We start from the raw sequence: 15,709 nt of genomic DNA on the forward strand, positions 1-15,709 counted from the left end.
AAGCCTGATTTATGGTTCCGCGTTACACCAACGCAGAGCCTACGGCGTAGGGTACCGCGGCGACGCGCAACCTACGCCGTAGCCTACGCCGTAACCCTACGGCGTAGGCTCTGCGTCGATTTAACGCGGAACCATAATTCAGGCTTCACAGTCAAGTTTGAAAAAAGCAAAAAGCAAAAAAGTTTGTTGCAATTTCAACAAGTTGTACTGATTCCCCCTGCTACTTTTGATTTATGCCCACCTCCCCTCCTTTCCTTCCTTTTTTTTGGTGGTACGCAGGACTGTAAACGCCTCTCCGGAGCCTGATGACATCACCAGTCAGTCATGCACACGGACGGATCTGCGGGAGCGCTCACATTCACGGGAACTAGTTGTTGAAACAGGGAGACGGTCGGCAGCAGCGCTTCATTACATCCCGGGCGCCGGCGACGGAAACTACACACCTGTCCGCAACCAGAACCCATCCAACCAGGATTCCTGCTCATTTTAAAACACGCTCTGATCCAAAAAGGCGCAGTCGGGGACACTTTATCCAGCAGTCTCTGTTGGACCCCCTTCCTACTGTCCTGCAGCCAAAGAAGTTTTATTTACCCCTTTTTTATGCCTTAATTGAGAGACACTTTGCAACGACACTTGAGTCTCATCCGAAGGTGTTGCTCTTATTTGACCATAAAAGTCGGAGTGACTGCGTACCTGGTTTCACAGGAGGATCATAATGGCGAGACATGACGTCCGAAACTCGCCCGAGCGCACGAAAATGATCGGACTGCTCTGCTTTGTCGCGTCGATACTGAGTCCACACGGTAAGACATTATCACTTGTGAAAAACTTCAGTGTCAAGCTGTTTTTTTTCACTCTTTTCTTTCCTTTAACATAACCTTTTATTTTTTTCTGAGCTCGAACAACGTAATAGTCATTTAAACCTGACTACCACCTGTCAGGGTGGTGACCAATGTGTAATCCACCTGGTGATTTAGCTGCACGCTCGCTCTATTGGCGAGTCTTTTCTTTTTCTTTCATTCTTTTAAGTCTTTTTTTTACAACAATAAAATAGTTTTTATTACACACAAGTCAGGTGATACGGTCAAAATGGATTATTTCCCTGATTGTTTCCCGTCGTCGCTCTTTGACCTGAGTTTCGGTGGTGACTCAACGCCATCTTTAGTTTCCTAAGGTGTGGCTGCGAGGCAGGTACATTTCCCAGGCAGGATACCTGTCTCTCCTCGCTCCTCACGGAGGGAGTTAGTGGCCCCTGAAGGGCCCCACCACCACCTTTTCTTCTTTCCTTCACTCTTCAATTTATCATTTTACATTTTTTTATTTTTTTATTTTTAAATAGCCTGCCAGCCATCACCGTAGGCAACTCAAACCGAAACCAAGTTGTAGTTTTATTGATGTCACGATGGTCCATAGATACCAATTACTAGTTTTTATTTAGGTGTTTTTATAAGCACCATCATCCAGTAAGCCACCTAGATGTGGGCCTCCTTGGGAAATGATTCACCCATGAGAGCAACAGGCCATTCCTGTAGCTTGTTCAGAAATCCCCCTGTCCAGTTGAACTCCAGGCACCACCACCTCCCCCAAAAAAAGAAAAAAACAAAACAAAAGAGAGAGAGAGAATTCCTGTTATGCAGGCAGCACATTAACATATCTGTCAGTGGCATGAAACTAGTTCATCAATTTCACAAGGCTGGTTATTTGTTTTGTGTTGTAATTGGGGCAGGAATGTAGGACTTCCTCATATGTCCTGGAACAGCTATGGTATTTTTTTCCACTAGTGAGCAAAAACATGGTTTGTTTTTTTTGTTTTTATTTTATTTTTTATGTATTTTACAGTGGACTCATAATTATTCAAATGTTGGACCTGTTTTGTCTTATTTCATTAACAGTACAGGACTTGCTCTCGTTGGAGGGTGAGAAGTAAGGAAAAGACAAAACAAAAGGTTTTACATATTTATGAGTGACGAAGAAGGCGAGGCTCAGCCAAGATCAGCAAAAACACAGCTTTTAGTTTTCATTCACTAAATTTATTGTCTGTAAGTGAACCCTTAACCTCCCTTATTTTCCTTTTTTTTATTTTAAAGTTGAGTAATACCATTTCATATGCAACAGCTGTAGGACTGAAACTTTTCACTTATCTAGAGTACATTTATCTTTCCTCCCTAGCCTTACACTTACCTCTGCCTTCAATCCAGAGTTTAGGAGAGCGAGCCAGTGAGAGAGAAGTGATTTGACTCAGCACAGTTTGTGGTTTAATATGGCCCAGCTTTTAATAACAAAAAATCCAATATAGGTTTGATGGGTTTTTAATTAAGGGCTGTCTCTATAATATTACGGTATTTTTAATATATAATATGCAAGATATGTACCATAATCAATGGAGGCAGGTAGGCTTAAAGTTTAAGCTCTGAAATTACACTATAATACCACTCCCTATCCCTACTCCCAAAGGTTTGAGGGGACCATGGATGTGGGTCAGAAAGGCTTGGCCCATTACCATGGAGATGTGGGCTTGCATGAGGGGGAGTTTGGAGTGGCGGCTGTGACGCTATGGCAGTATTGTCTTTATGGCTGAGTAAGCTGCATGTGTGCAGGGGGGTGGCTGGCTGCCTGAGAAACTGGTGGACATGCAGGTTCAGGGCTGGCGCAAAATGCTTCTTCCTGTCTGTGCAAAAGTGAGGACGTGCAGCAAACCCGCTATATGCTGCGGATGAGACTTGTCGGTTTTGAAGTAACAGGTGGCTTTTTGGCAGCCTGCTGCTTCGCGCAGGGTTTTGTTGAGTTTAAGGATTGGCTGGAAAACTCAACGGGCAGAAACTGATTAAGACTGGGAACCCCCTCCACCTCCCCTCTTTCCCACCCGCCACTTGTACCCAGCCTCTCTCCCGCCAACCCTCTCTCCCTCCCCCATCACTGTGGTTGACTAGCACAGGGGTCTTGATCTTGTTTTTTTTTTTTTCTTTTGCCCTGTATCTTCTGCTCCCCTGTCCAGTGCTTTTGTTTGAGTGACGGTAGTCATCGGATCATTGAAACAGCTTCCATCCCCCCTTTTTCAGACTCAAGGCTGTCCTGTTTATGACAAGAATAACACACACAGCAGACAGACAAGAGAAATAGACTGCATGTGACCTCACCCTGGCCCGTCACTGTGACACCATGATGGGATTTATAGTTATTGTTGAAATAGTTTTTCTTTTTCTTCTTCTTCTTTTTCCAATCCTGTGTTCATAGCACCTAATGTTTTATAAATTGAAAAAATGATTTGAGATTACCAGCACTTTTCTTTCACAAGTTTTCTCAAATAACTTGTCCTCCCCCACACACATTTTATACGTCGATACTCAGCCACTTTAATATAGTGATGTTTCTTTTGGCAACCTTTTTGTGTGCACTAGCTCAAACTATTAGGTCCAACTCTTTCCCTCCACATGGTGTGAACAGTGTAGTACTGCCAAGCCTGGGACCATTCATCATCACAACAGAGAGCACTGCGCTCAGTCCATTAAGAGCATTAAGAGGAATGTAATTGATGGATCATTAGTTTGTTTTCTTGTCATAAAAAGAAAAAAGTCCTTGGAGCCTCATTAGTCCCAGTAGGACTGAGGTCTTGGGGTTTTTGTTTGTTTATTTTTTATACCTTTTTTGTGTCAAGGCCTGTCAAGGTTTGGTCTTATCATTATGTAAATGTACTGTCCTCGCCCCTTTGCATGGGCCCCGTAAATGTCAGGAGGATTTTGAAAAGGTCGTGTGTGTGTGTTTGTGTAAGAAAGTCTTGTTTGAGCTGCGAGACATAGCTGGACACTCGCACGCAGACAGGTAGTAAAGGGGATTTTCAATTAAATTGACATATCAATAACACCCATTTTCCTTTTACGATCACTATTAAATCCTTCTAATTTAGACATTAAAGTGCACTTGCATTTATGGGTTAATGGAGACGTGTTAGTAATACAGGCATATTAAGTGCGGCTTTCTACGTTGACGGTCCGCGGCAAATGTGAGTCCATTAATTTTGAATAACAAAATTGTTACATGATTGAAGGAAATGTCTGGCATTTCACCAAATTACTCTATTAAGTTGCGCAGTGTTATATTATCACCTGATATTTCACCGGTTTATTATAAAAGAGGATTTTAGCACAGTGGCTATCTTTAAGAATTACATACGGTACAGACCAAAAGTTTGGACACCTTCTCATTCAAACAAATGGGGAAGTGTGTCCAAACTTTTGGTCTGTACTATATATTATTTAACAATGATGAAAAGCCTTAAACATTTTAGTGGGATACCCTTTTTATCTAAAAATCCTTTTTGTATAGAATCTCTATTGATTAAAGTGGATCTTGGCATTTTTGATCTATAGATATTTTGACACATTTTAGAGAAATTAATTTGATCTGTAGATTTTAAGAAACCAGAAATGTGCAAGAATCGCCACTTGGACTGGATGAATGTGAAGAGAAGCAGGTCAATGAGAACGAGCCACTGAATCCTTTTGCGTTTTAGGCTATGTATCAGACCACAGATACAGTTGCATACATACAAATTTCCACAGACCAGATTGTGATCAAGGGAAGTGTCCCGAGGCTGAGCTGTGAGTTAGCCTACATTCCCATAGATGATGTCACATTACAGGATGACAGAGCTCGTTTGAGTTACCATTCTTTGTAAGAAGTGAGGTGCATCATCCTCATTAGTAACTTCATTTACTTGAAATGGAGGGGGTGCCGGGGGAGAGGCAGGTCTGGGCCTCTATGCTTAAAGGTTGCTACCCCCACGACCCAAACCTAGATTGGAGGAAGTTATTTTAATGGGAGGAAAAAAAAACGGCATTCTTTCTCAATTTCTTGCAACAAGAGAACGAGAGCCAGACGGATCTGTTTCCCTATCACAAACCCCCTCCCGCTTGCTTTCTGCCCGCATGTTACATGCTGAGTAGATGCTGACCTGTGTTGAGGTCACACTGAGGGCCCCCTTCTGGGATGTTTGTCTTTGGCTCCCAGGGTTGTCAGACGGCTGGAGTCGCTCCCATCTGATACAAAGGAAAATGAGCAGAAAACCTCCTCCTCAGAAGGAATGCCAAATGTTATTAATATGAATGGTGCAGCTGAGGGATTTCCAAAAATGAGACTGTGCTCGGGTCAATGGTTCTCTTGGCTGGGCTGAACCGCGATCTACATCAAATCTGTATGCGTACACACTGATAAAGGTCGACTACAGGATAACGTTCCAAAATGTACTCCAACCACCCACATTTTTTTGTAGATAATGGAAAGTTTAAATGGATTGCTGTTTTCTTGAGATGCATATCATTACTTGTTTAAGCACTATAGGGTACTTGGCTTGCTTTATTGTTCAGTCACGCTAAACTGCACATACTATTAGTCAAGAAACCTGCTAAATCTTTTTCATTTTCCTGTCCACATGTTTCTCAATAACCTCGGCTGGAATTTGGGGGAGATGCAGGTCAAACCCATTCCAGCTCAGCCGATGTGGAGAACGAGTGGTAATTTCAATTGAAGATCTATTGAAAGGCAGCCAAACTCTTTTAAAAATAAAATCCAGTTAATTAACTGGTCCCGGGACATGGCAGTCCCAGTGACCCCGCTGTAGTAAAATTGCAAAGGAGTACTGGCGGAGGAAGAGTGGGGAGTGGGGGTAGAGGATGACATCTACAAATTCCTCTCCGCAGCATCTTGGCAGAGTGGCTGCAGGAGGGAGAGGGAGTGAACCAGGGAGGCCAAAAATTATCTGCTCATTTGTAATTTAGTTGCAGTTCCCCACATCCTCTTTCTAAGCATTAAAGGGATATTTAATTGCTAAAGAGTATTTCACTGTCGACATTAAAAGGCTGCTTGTAATAATCTTTTTCTTTTTATTATTGTTGCCCGGCCTTGACCCTCTGTCATCCTTCTCCTCTGTCTTTGTCACATTCTTTTATTCCTGAAATCCTCCTTTCAGTGAACTCGGATCATTTCTATGCAACTAAGCACTTGGGGCCCTTGACTGCGTCCTACTCGGTATGTCCCCATTTGCACACACAGCTACTCATTAGCAGTCACCTTAATGTATCTAAATGTAGTTTGTGAGGTGGAAGGTGGTTTGCGTTATTGATCCAGTATTGATTGGTGGATGATGCAGTGCCCCTCGTGATATTGAAAACGTTTAGGGTTTGCTCTATCGGCATAACGGCACAGTGAAACGTCTCTCTCTTTCCATCTTCTCGGCTAATCCCTCCCTGTGTCCTCTCTGCCCCCAGTTTGTGAAATGTCGAGCTGGTTTTGCCGTTATTGCATCTCCTGTGGGGCTTTTCACACATTTTGCTCCTTCACGTTACCTGTTGGGACACCTTTGCACACAAACATGAATACACACAAACATAGACATGCTACATCTTCATGACATCTGACTTTGACAAGGTCATGTCCAATTCACACTTATCTGAGGTAGTGGACAGGTTGGATACAGGAGGAAATTGAATTTGGTGTGACAGGTCTTGTCAGGGCTGTGAGAGCTGGATAGAAAGTTGTGCCTCAGAAACGTCGCATGCCACTGGATGTTTTCATTTCTTTCGGCTTTCTTCATGATCCCTGACTTATTATCTGACCACTGAGACAAAATTACACACTCTTGTGTAAATGTTGTTGTTCTTACACAGATGCTATCTCACAAGCGTGGGTTACAAAAACTGATTATGCATTACTGTGTTCATGTAGAACAGGTTTAATTTGTTATGACGTAGGGAGTGTCCTTTTGCAAGATGAGCATTGTATTCTGGATGTAGTAACTTTGTGTTATTACTGATAGCTTGTGAGTCACTTGTCGGTTTATACATTTCCCGTAAAGCTGATTTTATAAAAACAAAACAAAAAGTAAAAGCAGCAGAGTTGTCATTAGTCCTCGGAGCCTTTAAATGGCAGGAGCATTTAAATCCTCAGTAGGACATTAAGGTCAAATGGAGGCAGCAGATTTATTCAGTTATCAGCCCAGTGTTTTGTCAACATGATGTGCCTGAGTTTGTTTAGTGTGGCTCCTTTGGGAGAGCAGGTCCTTTTTATTTGAAGTGATTTGTCTCATCTGCTCAGCTGATTGCCTGCTCACTAATGGGTCATTGGTTCCCCTCTGCCACTCTCCCCTCCATCACATTTGTCCTTACTTCCACTTCTCTATTTTGAACCCCCCCCCTTGTCTTTTTGTTTATGTGCTGTCCTGTTGCACCAACTTCCTACTCTGTAATTTGGTCTGCATAATTGACCCATCTGCTCGGTAAACTGCTGTGTCCTACTGTATCTCTGTTCCTCATCTCATCCTGTGTTTTTTTTTATCTCCTGTGCTCCTTGTTTCATAGTCATCAGTCTTGTGTTGCTCCTTCTGTAATTGGAATGGCTGTTACTTTCCTCTATCCTCTTAAGCTCATCTACCTCGCCTCCCCTTCTGTAGCTCTCTCCTTCTCCCCGTTTCGCTGTCCAATTCCCCAGTTGTCTCTTCCACCTATATCAGCCACAGAGTTTTCTTTAAGCTCATCCAAACTGCCTTTGGTACTTTGCTCTCCTGGTCTCATTTGCTTCCCCTGTCACTTGGCTATTAAAACCTCTTCAACAGCCCCAGTGCTCCCGAAAGACATTAGTATTGCAGGCGTCTGCACCAATGAGTACTTCTGTTTCTTTTTTTAATTATTTTTTTTCTATTACACATCAATCCCCTTGTACACTAGTCATCTGTCGTTTTGTCAAAATGGCCAAAAAACACACCTCCCACTCCATCCTGGTGGGATTTTTTTGTTTTTTTTTTGTTTTTGAAGGCTGAGTTGCGGTGACACTTTTCCAGTGTGTCACCGCAACTCAGCCCCTCTCACCATTATCTTATCCTGCACTCCCCGTTTCTCACTTGTTTCCTTTTTATCCTGCCTATTCTTCAGTGTTCACCACCTCGTCTGAATGTAACCACATCCATTACGTACATTCAGCATGTCTGTATGCAGCACTTGGGGATGTTGGTTTGACATGATTCTTGACTCACTCCATAGAGTACAGCAAATGGGAAGTGACACATAGTCAAGTGACTGAATAAGCAAGTAGAGAAAACCAGGGAAATTAAGAAAAAAACAACCTAAAAATGTTTTCCAGCCCAGCTTGACATGTGATGTTGGGATCAGGCTGACGATGTCCACTCCCCTGCTGTGAAATGCTGTCACATACTCTTATTCCCCTGCAGGCGGTTGGATTGGTTATATAGCTCAAGACTCGTCTAACAAGAATCTTACACTGAAGGTGAAATGGGATTACATTTGACGAGTTAATTCCCGGTGTGTAGAGTAATGCGATACGGAGCAGAAACAGAAAACAGCTTTGCCAAGCTTCACGTGCTGTTGGTTTGATGGTATGAGAGACACTACATGCATATAAGCTGAAGTGAAAGTCGTTCTAAATCTGCTGCACAAACATGCATGTAAATATTGTTGTTTGGTTTGTTTTTTACAAACTTTTTAAACTAATGTGTGCAAACAAACTGAGTTACACAGAAACATTTCACTGTAGTCATGAGTTATATTTAGTGCAGCATGATTGTTTGGTACCGTCTCCCCACGAGGAAGATTATTTTCACGCTTGTGTGGGTTCTTTCTAGGTACTCTGGCTTCCTCCCAAAGTCCAAAAAACATGTACAATGGCTAAATTGTTGATTTTTAAATTGACCATAGGTTATTGTGAGTGTACATGGTTGTAAGTCTCTGTGGTCTCTCTGTGGCCCGGTGATAGACTGGCAACATGTCCTGATGGTAGCTGGGATGCACTCCAGCTCCCAGTGACCCTGTATAAGCTGATATTGGTGTTTTAAAAAAACATGTAAGCAACAATATTTTTTTATCCATCTTTTATGGATGCAGCAAGGTGGAGATTTTTATTTATTTATTTTTAAATCTACCGATTCCGTCTGTGGACAGAACTCAATGAACGATTATTGATGCATAAAATAACACACACACACACACACACACACACACACACACACACACACCCAATAATAAAACAGCATTAAAAACTGCCCAATGTCATAGGGGCCTTCTCTCACTCTTTCTGACAACAACAATCTAAAGTGCTCCATGTTACTGGTCGGAAACACTTTTAAAAAAGTAAGACCAGTATCATGTGTCCCAGAGAAAGAAACAGAGCAACTCTAGTGGTGCAACTTCCAAGAAGTTTGCTACTTAGTATTGTGTGTTTTGGACTCTTAAACTCTTTCTTAAACATCTGTCTGCAAAGTAAATGTTTTTTAAGGGTCAGTTTGTTTTTTTTGTTGCTCCAAATGTTTTTTTTTTTTTTTAGTTTTTCCTCCACAGCTTGTTTGCATTGTTTTTGAATGAACAGGGTTTGAGGTTTGAGTCTTCTATTCTTGCAAGAAAACGTTTTAGTTCTGGTGTGCGTAAGTGAAATTGACCCGTTTTAACACTTGCAAGGCGCTATGGCTCGGATCAAAATGACCCAAGCTGGAGTGAAGGCCCTCAATTTCGTCAGAGGGCTTGCCTAAGCATTAGTGACTTGCAAGGGTTAGAAATAAAAAAATAAATCCGAGGCTTATAGACCGGATATGACAATTGCCAGTCATAGCCGGTCAAGCTGAAAATTGTCCAAATCCAATCAATGCTTCTCTCTATGCAACTATAACTGCAACAATAGAACAAACACACCCTCAGTGAATAGATGAAAGGTAATCGGATGAAAATGTCACTGTCAGCGGAAACGCATACTTGCAGTATTTGTTTCAACAATTTTCTGGAGATTTTTCTACTTTTCATATTAGGCCACATTAAAGATGTGAAAAGGTTTTTAAATGTCTTGATAATGTCATATACAGTATTTGATTATTGTGAATATATGGTGGGAATTTAAACAAATACTGTCATAAAATAATGCATTGCTTTGTTGGGTTTTAGTCTTTTGTATGTTCATCGGAATTCACTCCTGACATCTTGTTCTAGATGTGCCATTTCAGTTAACCCAGAAACATTGTACAGTATTTTAAACTGTAGAAAGAGTTCATTGTTTAACTGCAGCAACCTTAGGGTGTTGTTTTGGCCAAAGCAGTCAGCTGGCTGCTGCTGGACAGAATGATACACTTACTGAAGTTACTGAAAACAGAGACACCATTGTTCTCAATCAAGCTTTGAGACCCCCCTCCTTCCTCTTTGCAGCACAACCCCTTCCACTCCTCCCAATATCCATCTAATCCAGGTGAACGTAGAGAAGCCATTGAAAAGGCCATCTATTGTCCTCTGTCTTCTTGCCATCCTTTTCTTGCACCACACCTGTATCAATGGACAGACCTGTCTTTGAGCAGTGACCCTAGAGAGAAAGTCACTCTGTAACAAGAGATGACCAGGTAGGTTCCTCCTGAAATGGAAGCCGATGGAGGGGCTTTTTGGTTGTGTGGATGGATAGATGACGTCTTTGTTCTGTGTACAAGCCCTCAATATGCTCCTCAGGGGGCTTTTTTTTTTTTTTTTTTTTTAAGTGAAGGAGGGGTTGCTGTATGCACGCTGTGTCAAGAATCATTACTTGGTTGCCAGCGGTTCATGGTTTATGTCTTGACCACAGCCTGAAGTGGGGTGAAGTGTCTTGTCTTCTGACTATTACTTGCCTCCGAAAGTGTGCTTGCGCCCTTGGATTTCTGAGAGCCATCGCCTGAATCGTCCTTCTTTTCTAAAAGCTTTTAAAGGAAACAGTTTAACCACTTCTGTCCTTTACCTCCCATTCCACTATTCCTCCTCATGCAACAACCTTGCGGCTGATTCGTGCACCAGTGATTCATGAAGTTTTCTCTCGGATGACACAGTCTTACAGGATGTGTGTGTGCGTGTGTGTGTGCACTCGGGCACCGGCGCATGCGTCAAGTGTGAAGTTACAGAAGAGGGCTGATTGCTGGAGGGAGGGTAGGAGGGGTAAAGCAGAGGGGGAATGTGCTGTGATGCCAGCCGTGATTAGAGCAGTAGCACTCGCTGTTTAAACACACATTTAAATAGATACAGCCTCAGGAAGATAGCGAGGGGGTTAGAGGGAGGGGGGGTATCACACAAGTGTTTGAATTGTTCTGGTTTTAAATGGGAGTTCCTCAGGCTCCACCTACCAACTTTCTCTTCATTTATATATACATTTTTTCCCCCTTTCCACTGTTTCGGTTTTTATTACATTCTTTACTGTTGATAAAGAATTGCTTTATCTTGGCATGGATTATTAATACCCTTATCAATGTTTTTGTCAGTGCCCTCCTCCATTATCCTTCCCTAAATTCTTTTTATATGACTCCTCTTCGTCTGTTTGCTCATTTAGCTTTTGTCCCCGTGCCAGTCAGATCCCCTCTCTTCCAATTTCTCTCCCCCTCATTCCTTCCAGATGTGTCTTTCTCCTATCTCTCTTCCTTCATCACCTCAGCCCATTGTGAGTTTGTTTCCTGTTTCTCTCTAGCCATTCATCCTCCTTCCTCAACACTCTGCACGCATCACTTTTCCTCACTGAACCTGACTTGTCCTGCGTGTTTCGGGTTTGAATGTCCTACTTTGATTTCCTCTCCTTCTCCTCTGTTCTCCCTCCCCCTTCTTACTATTTATTTACACAGAGAGAGATGAAGGTAGTGCTGTCAGGGTGGATTGATGGATAGGGGGGCCATGGGTGAGTGGATTTGGGCGTTGGACTGACGCTCTTGTCACTCAGGATGATACAGAATTGGCCGGTTTTGTTATTGTAAAAAGGTCCCTTTTATGCAAGACTCGCTCCCCTTATGAAGATGCTTCACAGTTTTTAATCTTGGAGTCCTTTTAGATCTCGCATTGTATCTATAATGCAGCCCAAAAGCCTTTACCAGCCAAAAGTAAAACCTTCTTTAGACATATATTGACATTTTCAAACATCTCCATCGACAGAAGCAGTCTGCTTCACCGCATGTTGCCCTTTTAAAAAGCTTGTTCCTGGAAGATGACATAATTATGCAGTGTCAACCTGTGACAAGCTGAGCATAGCACCATTACAATAATTAATATGCACAGCGTTGGAGGGAGTCTATCCATGATCTTCTAAAGCCTGTCTGGACCCACTCATTCCCCTCCACATATTTAGAGAAGTCACACTCTGGAGTGATTTATCAAGGCCAGTATCTTCGCTTCCCTTATTAATTTTCTTTTTTTCTTTTTGTCTTAGTAGCTGTTTTTAAGATTTCTTAATATTGGTGTCACATTTATTTGTCATATATCAGTGTAGGAATAATTAATGCTGACACTTAAGTTAATTGCTCTCAAAAGCAGTCATGATATCGTAGTTAAGTCAGACTGACCAGATTCAAGATTATAATGAATTTTCTATGGATGTTCTAAACCTAGTTTGATTTCCGTGTGACTCCGATTCAAACTAAACACTTAAAAACAACAAATATATTATAATTGCCTCATGAATTATCTATTGATAGTTTTTCATCCTGTTAAGAGCAGGAATTGTATAGTTTTAAGAGAACAGACCTGCTAACTGTTCCACGTAGATCTTAGACTACAGAAACACAGCTTTTCATTTCAATTTAAGTACATTTTCTTGTACTACTCCTGTTTTTGATGTAGTGGTTACAGTGAGCAAACTGGAGCTTGGGTCCTGCAGCGCAGCAGCCTTCTGTGTCGTATTTCATGTTACTAAAAACAGGTCAGTGCAGTCAGACTTGTAGCCTGGAATGTCGCAAAACGTGCAGCTTGAAATGATGCAGGCATGTTCTGGCTGGGTGGTAAGCTGGTGAGAAATTAACTTTAACAGATTCAGATTTATGGGGACATTTGACCCCAGGTAAATTAAGATCTTGGTGATTTTCATGTGAATGTAGCCCATTCAGCAAAAAGACATCTGAGCTTTTTCTTCACATTTTTGACTTTTAAATGAAAAGGAGGTAAATCTATGTAATGTGTGGAAAAGCTTTGGGCTTCTGCTACCTGTCTCAAAGCTTCATTAACTTGTGCTTTAACAGGCTTATATCGATTTAGGTTATCAAGAAATATCTTTTAGGAGTAGTGAGCTTTTGATAACTCTTTCAACCTTTTTGAGGAAGTGAACAGCTATCATCTCCTCTCTGCTGACTTAAGATCTGAAAATGAAACTAACTGATGCCTGCAAAAGAGGGGGAGGCTATATTAAGAGATCAAAGCGCTTCCAGTTTTCCACTAACCCAAATACCATTAAAAAAAAATGTCGGTTAAAGGGAATTTTGAAAGACCAATTACAAAAAAAACAACAGACAAAACACAACTATCTTGGAGAGAGGTAAATGAACATTTCTTGATGAATTTAAAGGAGCTATAGAAACATTTGGTTATTAAAGCAGTTGAGGCACATGAGGAGTCATCAGGTTGTTCCTTACCCAAAGTCAAGAAACTATAAACCAATCTATATATGTACATCCAAACAAGCTGGGATCCGTTTGGAAACAATTCTGAGACCACAATCAACAAAAGTATTCTTGAGAAGGGAAAAAACACAAACTATGCCGATTTAATTGTTTTTATTTTTAATGTTCAGTATATAAAAGTGTCTCTTTTACTGTATGGGCTTCATTTACAGTACGTGTTGCTGCATCTTCTACAGGTTGTTAATTCAGTTAACATCCACATTTTTTTATAGCTAGAACTGACTGTTGTCTCTCTGTAATTGTTTTTGCTGTATTCAAACCACTGAACAAAACTGTTGGTTTAGGATATGTTCCTTAAATGACTTGACATGAAACACGCTGTTTTCAAGGACATGTTTTATTACTCTTATCAAATCATAGTTGCATTTTTGCTGCCTTTTCTCTCTTGTGTGATGGTAAATTGAACATCTTTGACTTTTACATAAAGGTGAGAAAAGATAAATCGGTACACAACATGATATTGAAAATGTATTGCATCCTCCTTTTAATGGTTTTCATAAGGAAGCTGTGGGAACTCGAATGAACTGAGATTGATTAAAGTGGAAATGTTCTCTGTGTATAAAAGGTTGTTTTTAAGACCTCCTGATAAATGAAGGTCATTGGTCAGTCAAGCAGAAAATTATTAGATCACCTCACAGTTGACAAAAGCCATTTATGCTGAATCCGTAACGGCAAAAAAAGATCAGCAGAAAGCGAGCGGTGAGATCATGTGAATGCATGCAGAGGGATGAGTAAGGGGTAGAGATGAGTGCAGGCTATGCTGTTGGAGGTAAATATATGTTGGCAGTAGCTAAAGGGATGGAAAGTGTGAGTGTGGTGGGGAAGGAAGAGAGGAGCCTGTTACTGGACCATCAGTGGCGGTAATGAGGCACAGGTGCAGCCGAAGAAGCCCTCTCCCCTACCAGAGTAGTGGAGCGGCGGGGAGCCTGGAAATAAGTCAGAGGTGCTACATGATGGAAGACTCAATGAAACATTTCACTTTGATGGAGGATTATTGCTTATTAGCATGTGTATCCCCACAGGGGTTTTTGAACAATAACATGAAAACAGTAGGCACCTGAGGGAAGTGTCATTTACTCTGGCACTCAGCTTTCTGTTTGTTTTCCCTCGCTACTCTTCAATCATTGGCATTCATTTCTGAGCGACCACTTACAAATCGCAAATGTGGCACATTTAAAAGAAAGTATGTCTTCCAGTCCGATCACAAATATATTTCAGTCTGTGTTTGTACCTCATCATCTCTGATTGTCTCGTTGAGACCCGCTCTTTACACATATGCTAATGAAGAAGAAGCCAGGAAAAGCCAGGGCTTTGGAACACCGCAACCGATGTCGGCGCTTAATTCTAATGAACTTGTATCTGAGTTTCCTAAAAAAGAAAAGAAAATGTTGGATTAGTTAGAAATGGTGCTGTGAAAATTGGTTAGCAGAGAACAATCAGTGAGGAAAAAGATTAAAGGGAACTTATTTTGGGATGGGGGCGTGTGTGTAAGGTGACAGATTGAGATAAGGAAAAGACAGAGGAACAGTAAGACAAAAGAGGAAAGAGGGACACAAGCTGCACAGGAAAAGGTTTTAGGATGGTGTAAAGGGGTATTGAATCATTGTGTGCAGCTGAAACAAGCTGCTGAAAGCAAGTTGGGGTGAAACTGTTGCAAATGCACTTTTTTTTTCCTTCACTAGTTTTAAGATCAATCAAAAGTCCAGAGATTTAGGAAAGGAGGGATCCATTAATAAACAAGTGTTTGTGTGTCAAGGAAGGAACGTGTTATGCAGAGCAAGTGCACTCAACAAGTGTGTGAATTCATGGTTTGTTTGAATGTTAGACATCAGAGAGAACAAGAGAGTGGCTTTTGTATTCAGCCATCGCTGAGTGAGTAAATATTGTGGAAGGGCATGCTGTGTCCGTAGATTGTTCTTCTGGCAGCGGGTGGGGGGAAATAGGATGGGAGGCAAGGAGATGGCGAGCTAAAGGAAACTGTGAGACAGCAACTATGTTTATTTCACCATGCAGAGACACGAACACAAACTGAGCTTTGTCCTCCTCACAGGCTAACTAAATGTTAGAGCTAGCTGTGAGCGTACAGAGAGAGACGCAGAAACGTTTTCCTTTTTCCACTTCATTTGTTGTCAAATGACATTGCTAACTCTGCTACGGTGTTGCCTTCACTGCCAGAGGCTCGTATCACGAATGAACAATGTATTCTTCTTGGGGTTTCTACCCATTAAGGTGCTTCTCCACAGACCAAAGCAGTACTTGAAGCTGCAGGACATG

At 41.6% G+C, this 15,709-nt stretch overlaps 1 protein-coding gene across 2 annotated transcripts in view; it reads left to right on the forward strand.

Moving 5' to 3' along the window:
- Positions 1-331: 331 nt before the first annotated feature.
- si:ch73-22o12.1 (nectin-2) overlaps positions 332-15,709 on the forward strand; it is a 90,604-nt gene continuing 75,226 nt past the window's right edge. The window contains exon 1 of one of the 2 annotated variants that reach the window (XM_061717144.1): positions 332-803. In XM_061717144.1, coding sequence (XP_061573128.1) covers positions 716-803 — 88 coding nt within the window. In that variant the 5' untranslated portion in view covers positions 332-715. The remainder of the gene's footprint in view (positions 804-15,709) is intronic. The other variant, XM_061717145.1, reaches the window with a different exon arrangement.

The sequence above is a fragment of the Cololabis saira genome, chromosome 3 (assembly GCF_033807715.1).
Source record: "Cololabis saira isolate AMF1-May2022 chromosome 3, fColSai1.1, whole genome shotgun sequence".
Classification (NCBI taxonomy): domain Eukaryota; kingdom Metazoa; phylum Chordata; class Actinopteri; order Beloniformes; family Belonidae; genus Cololabis; species Cololabis saira.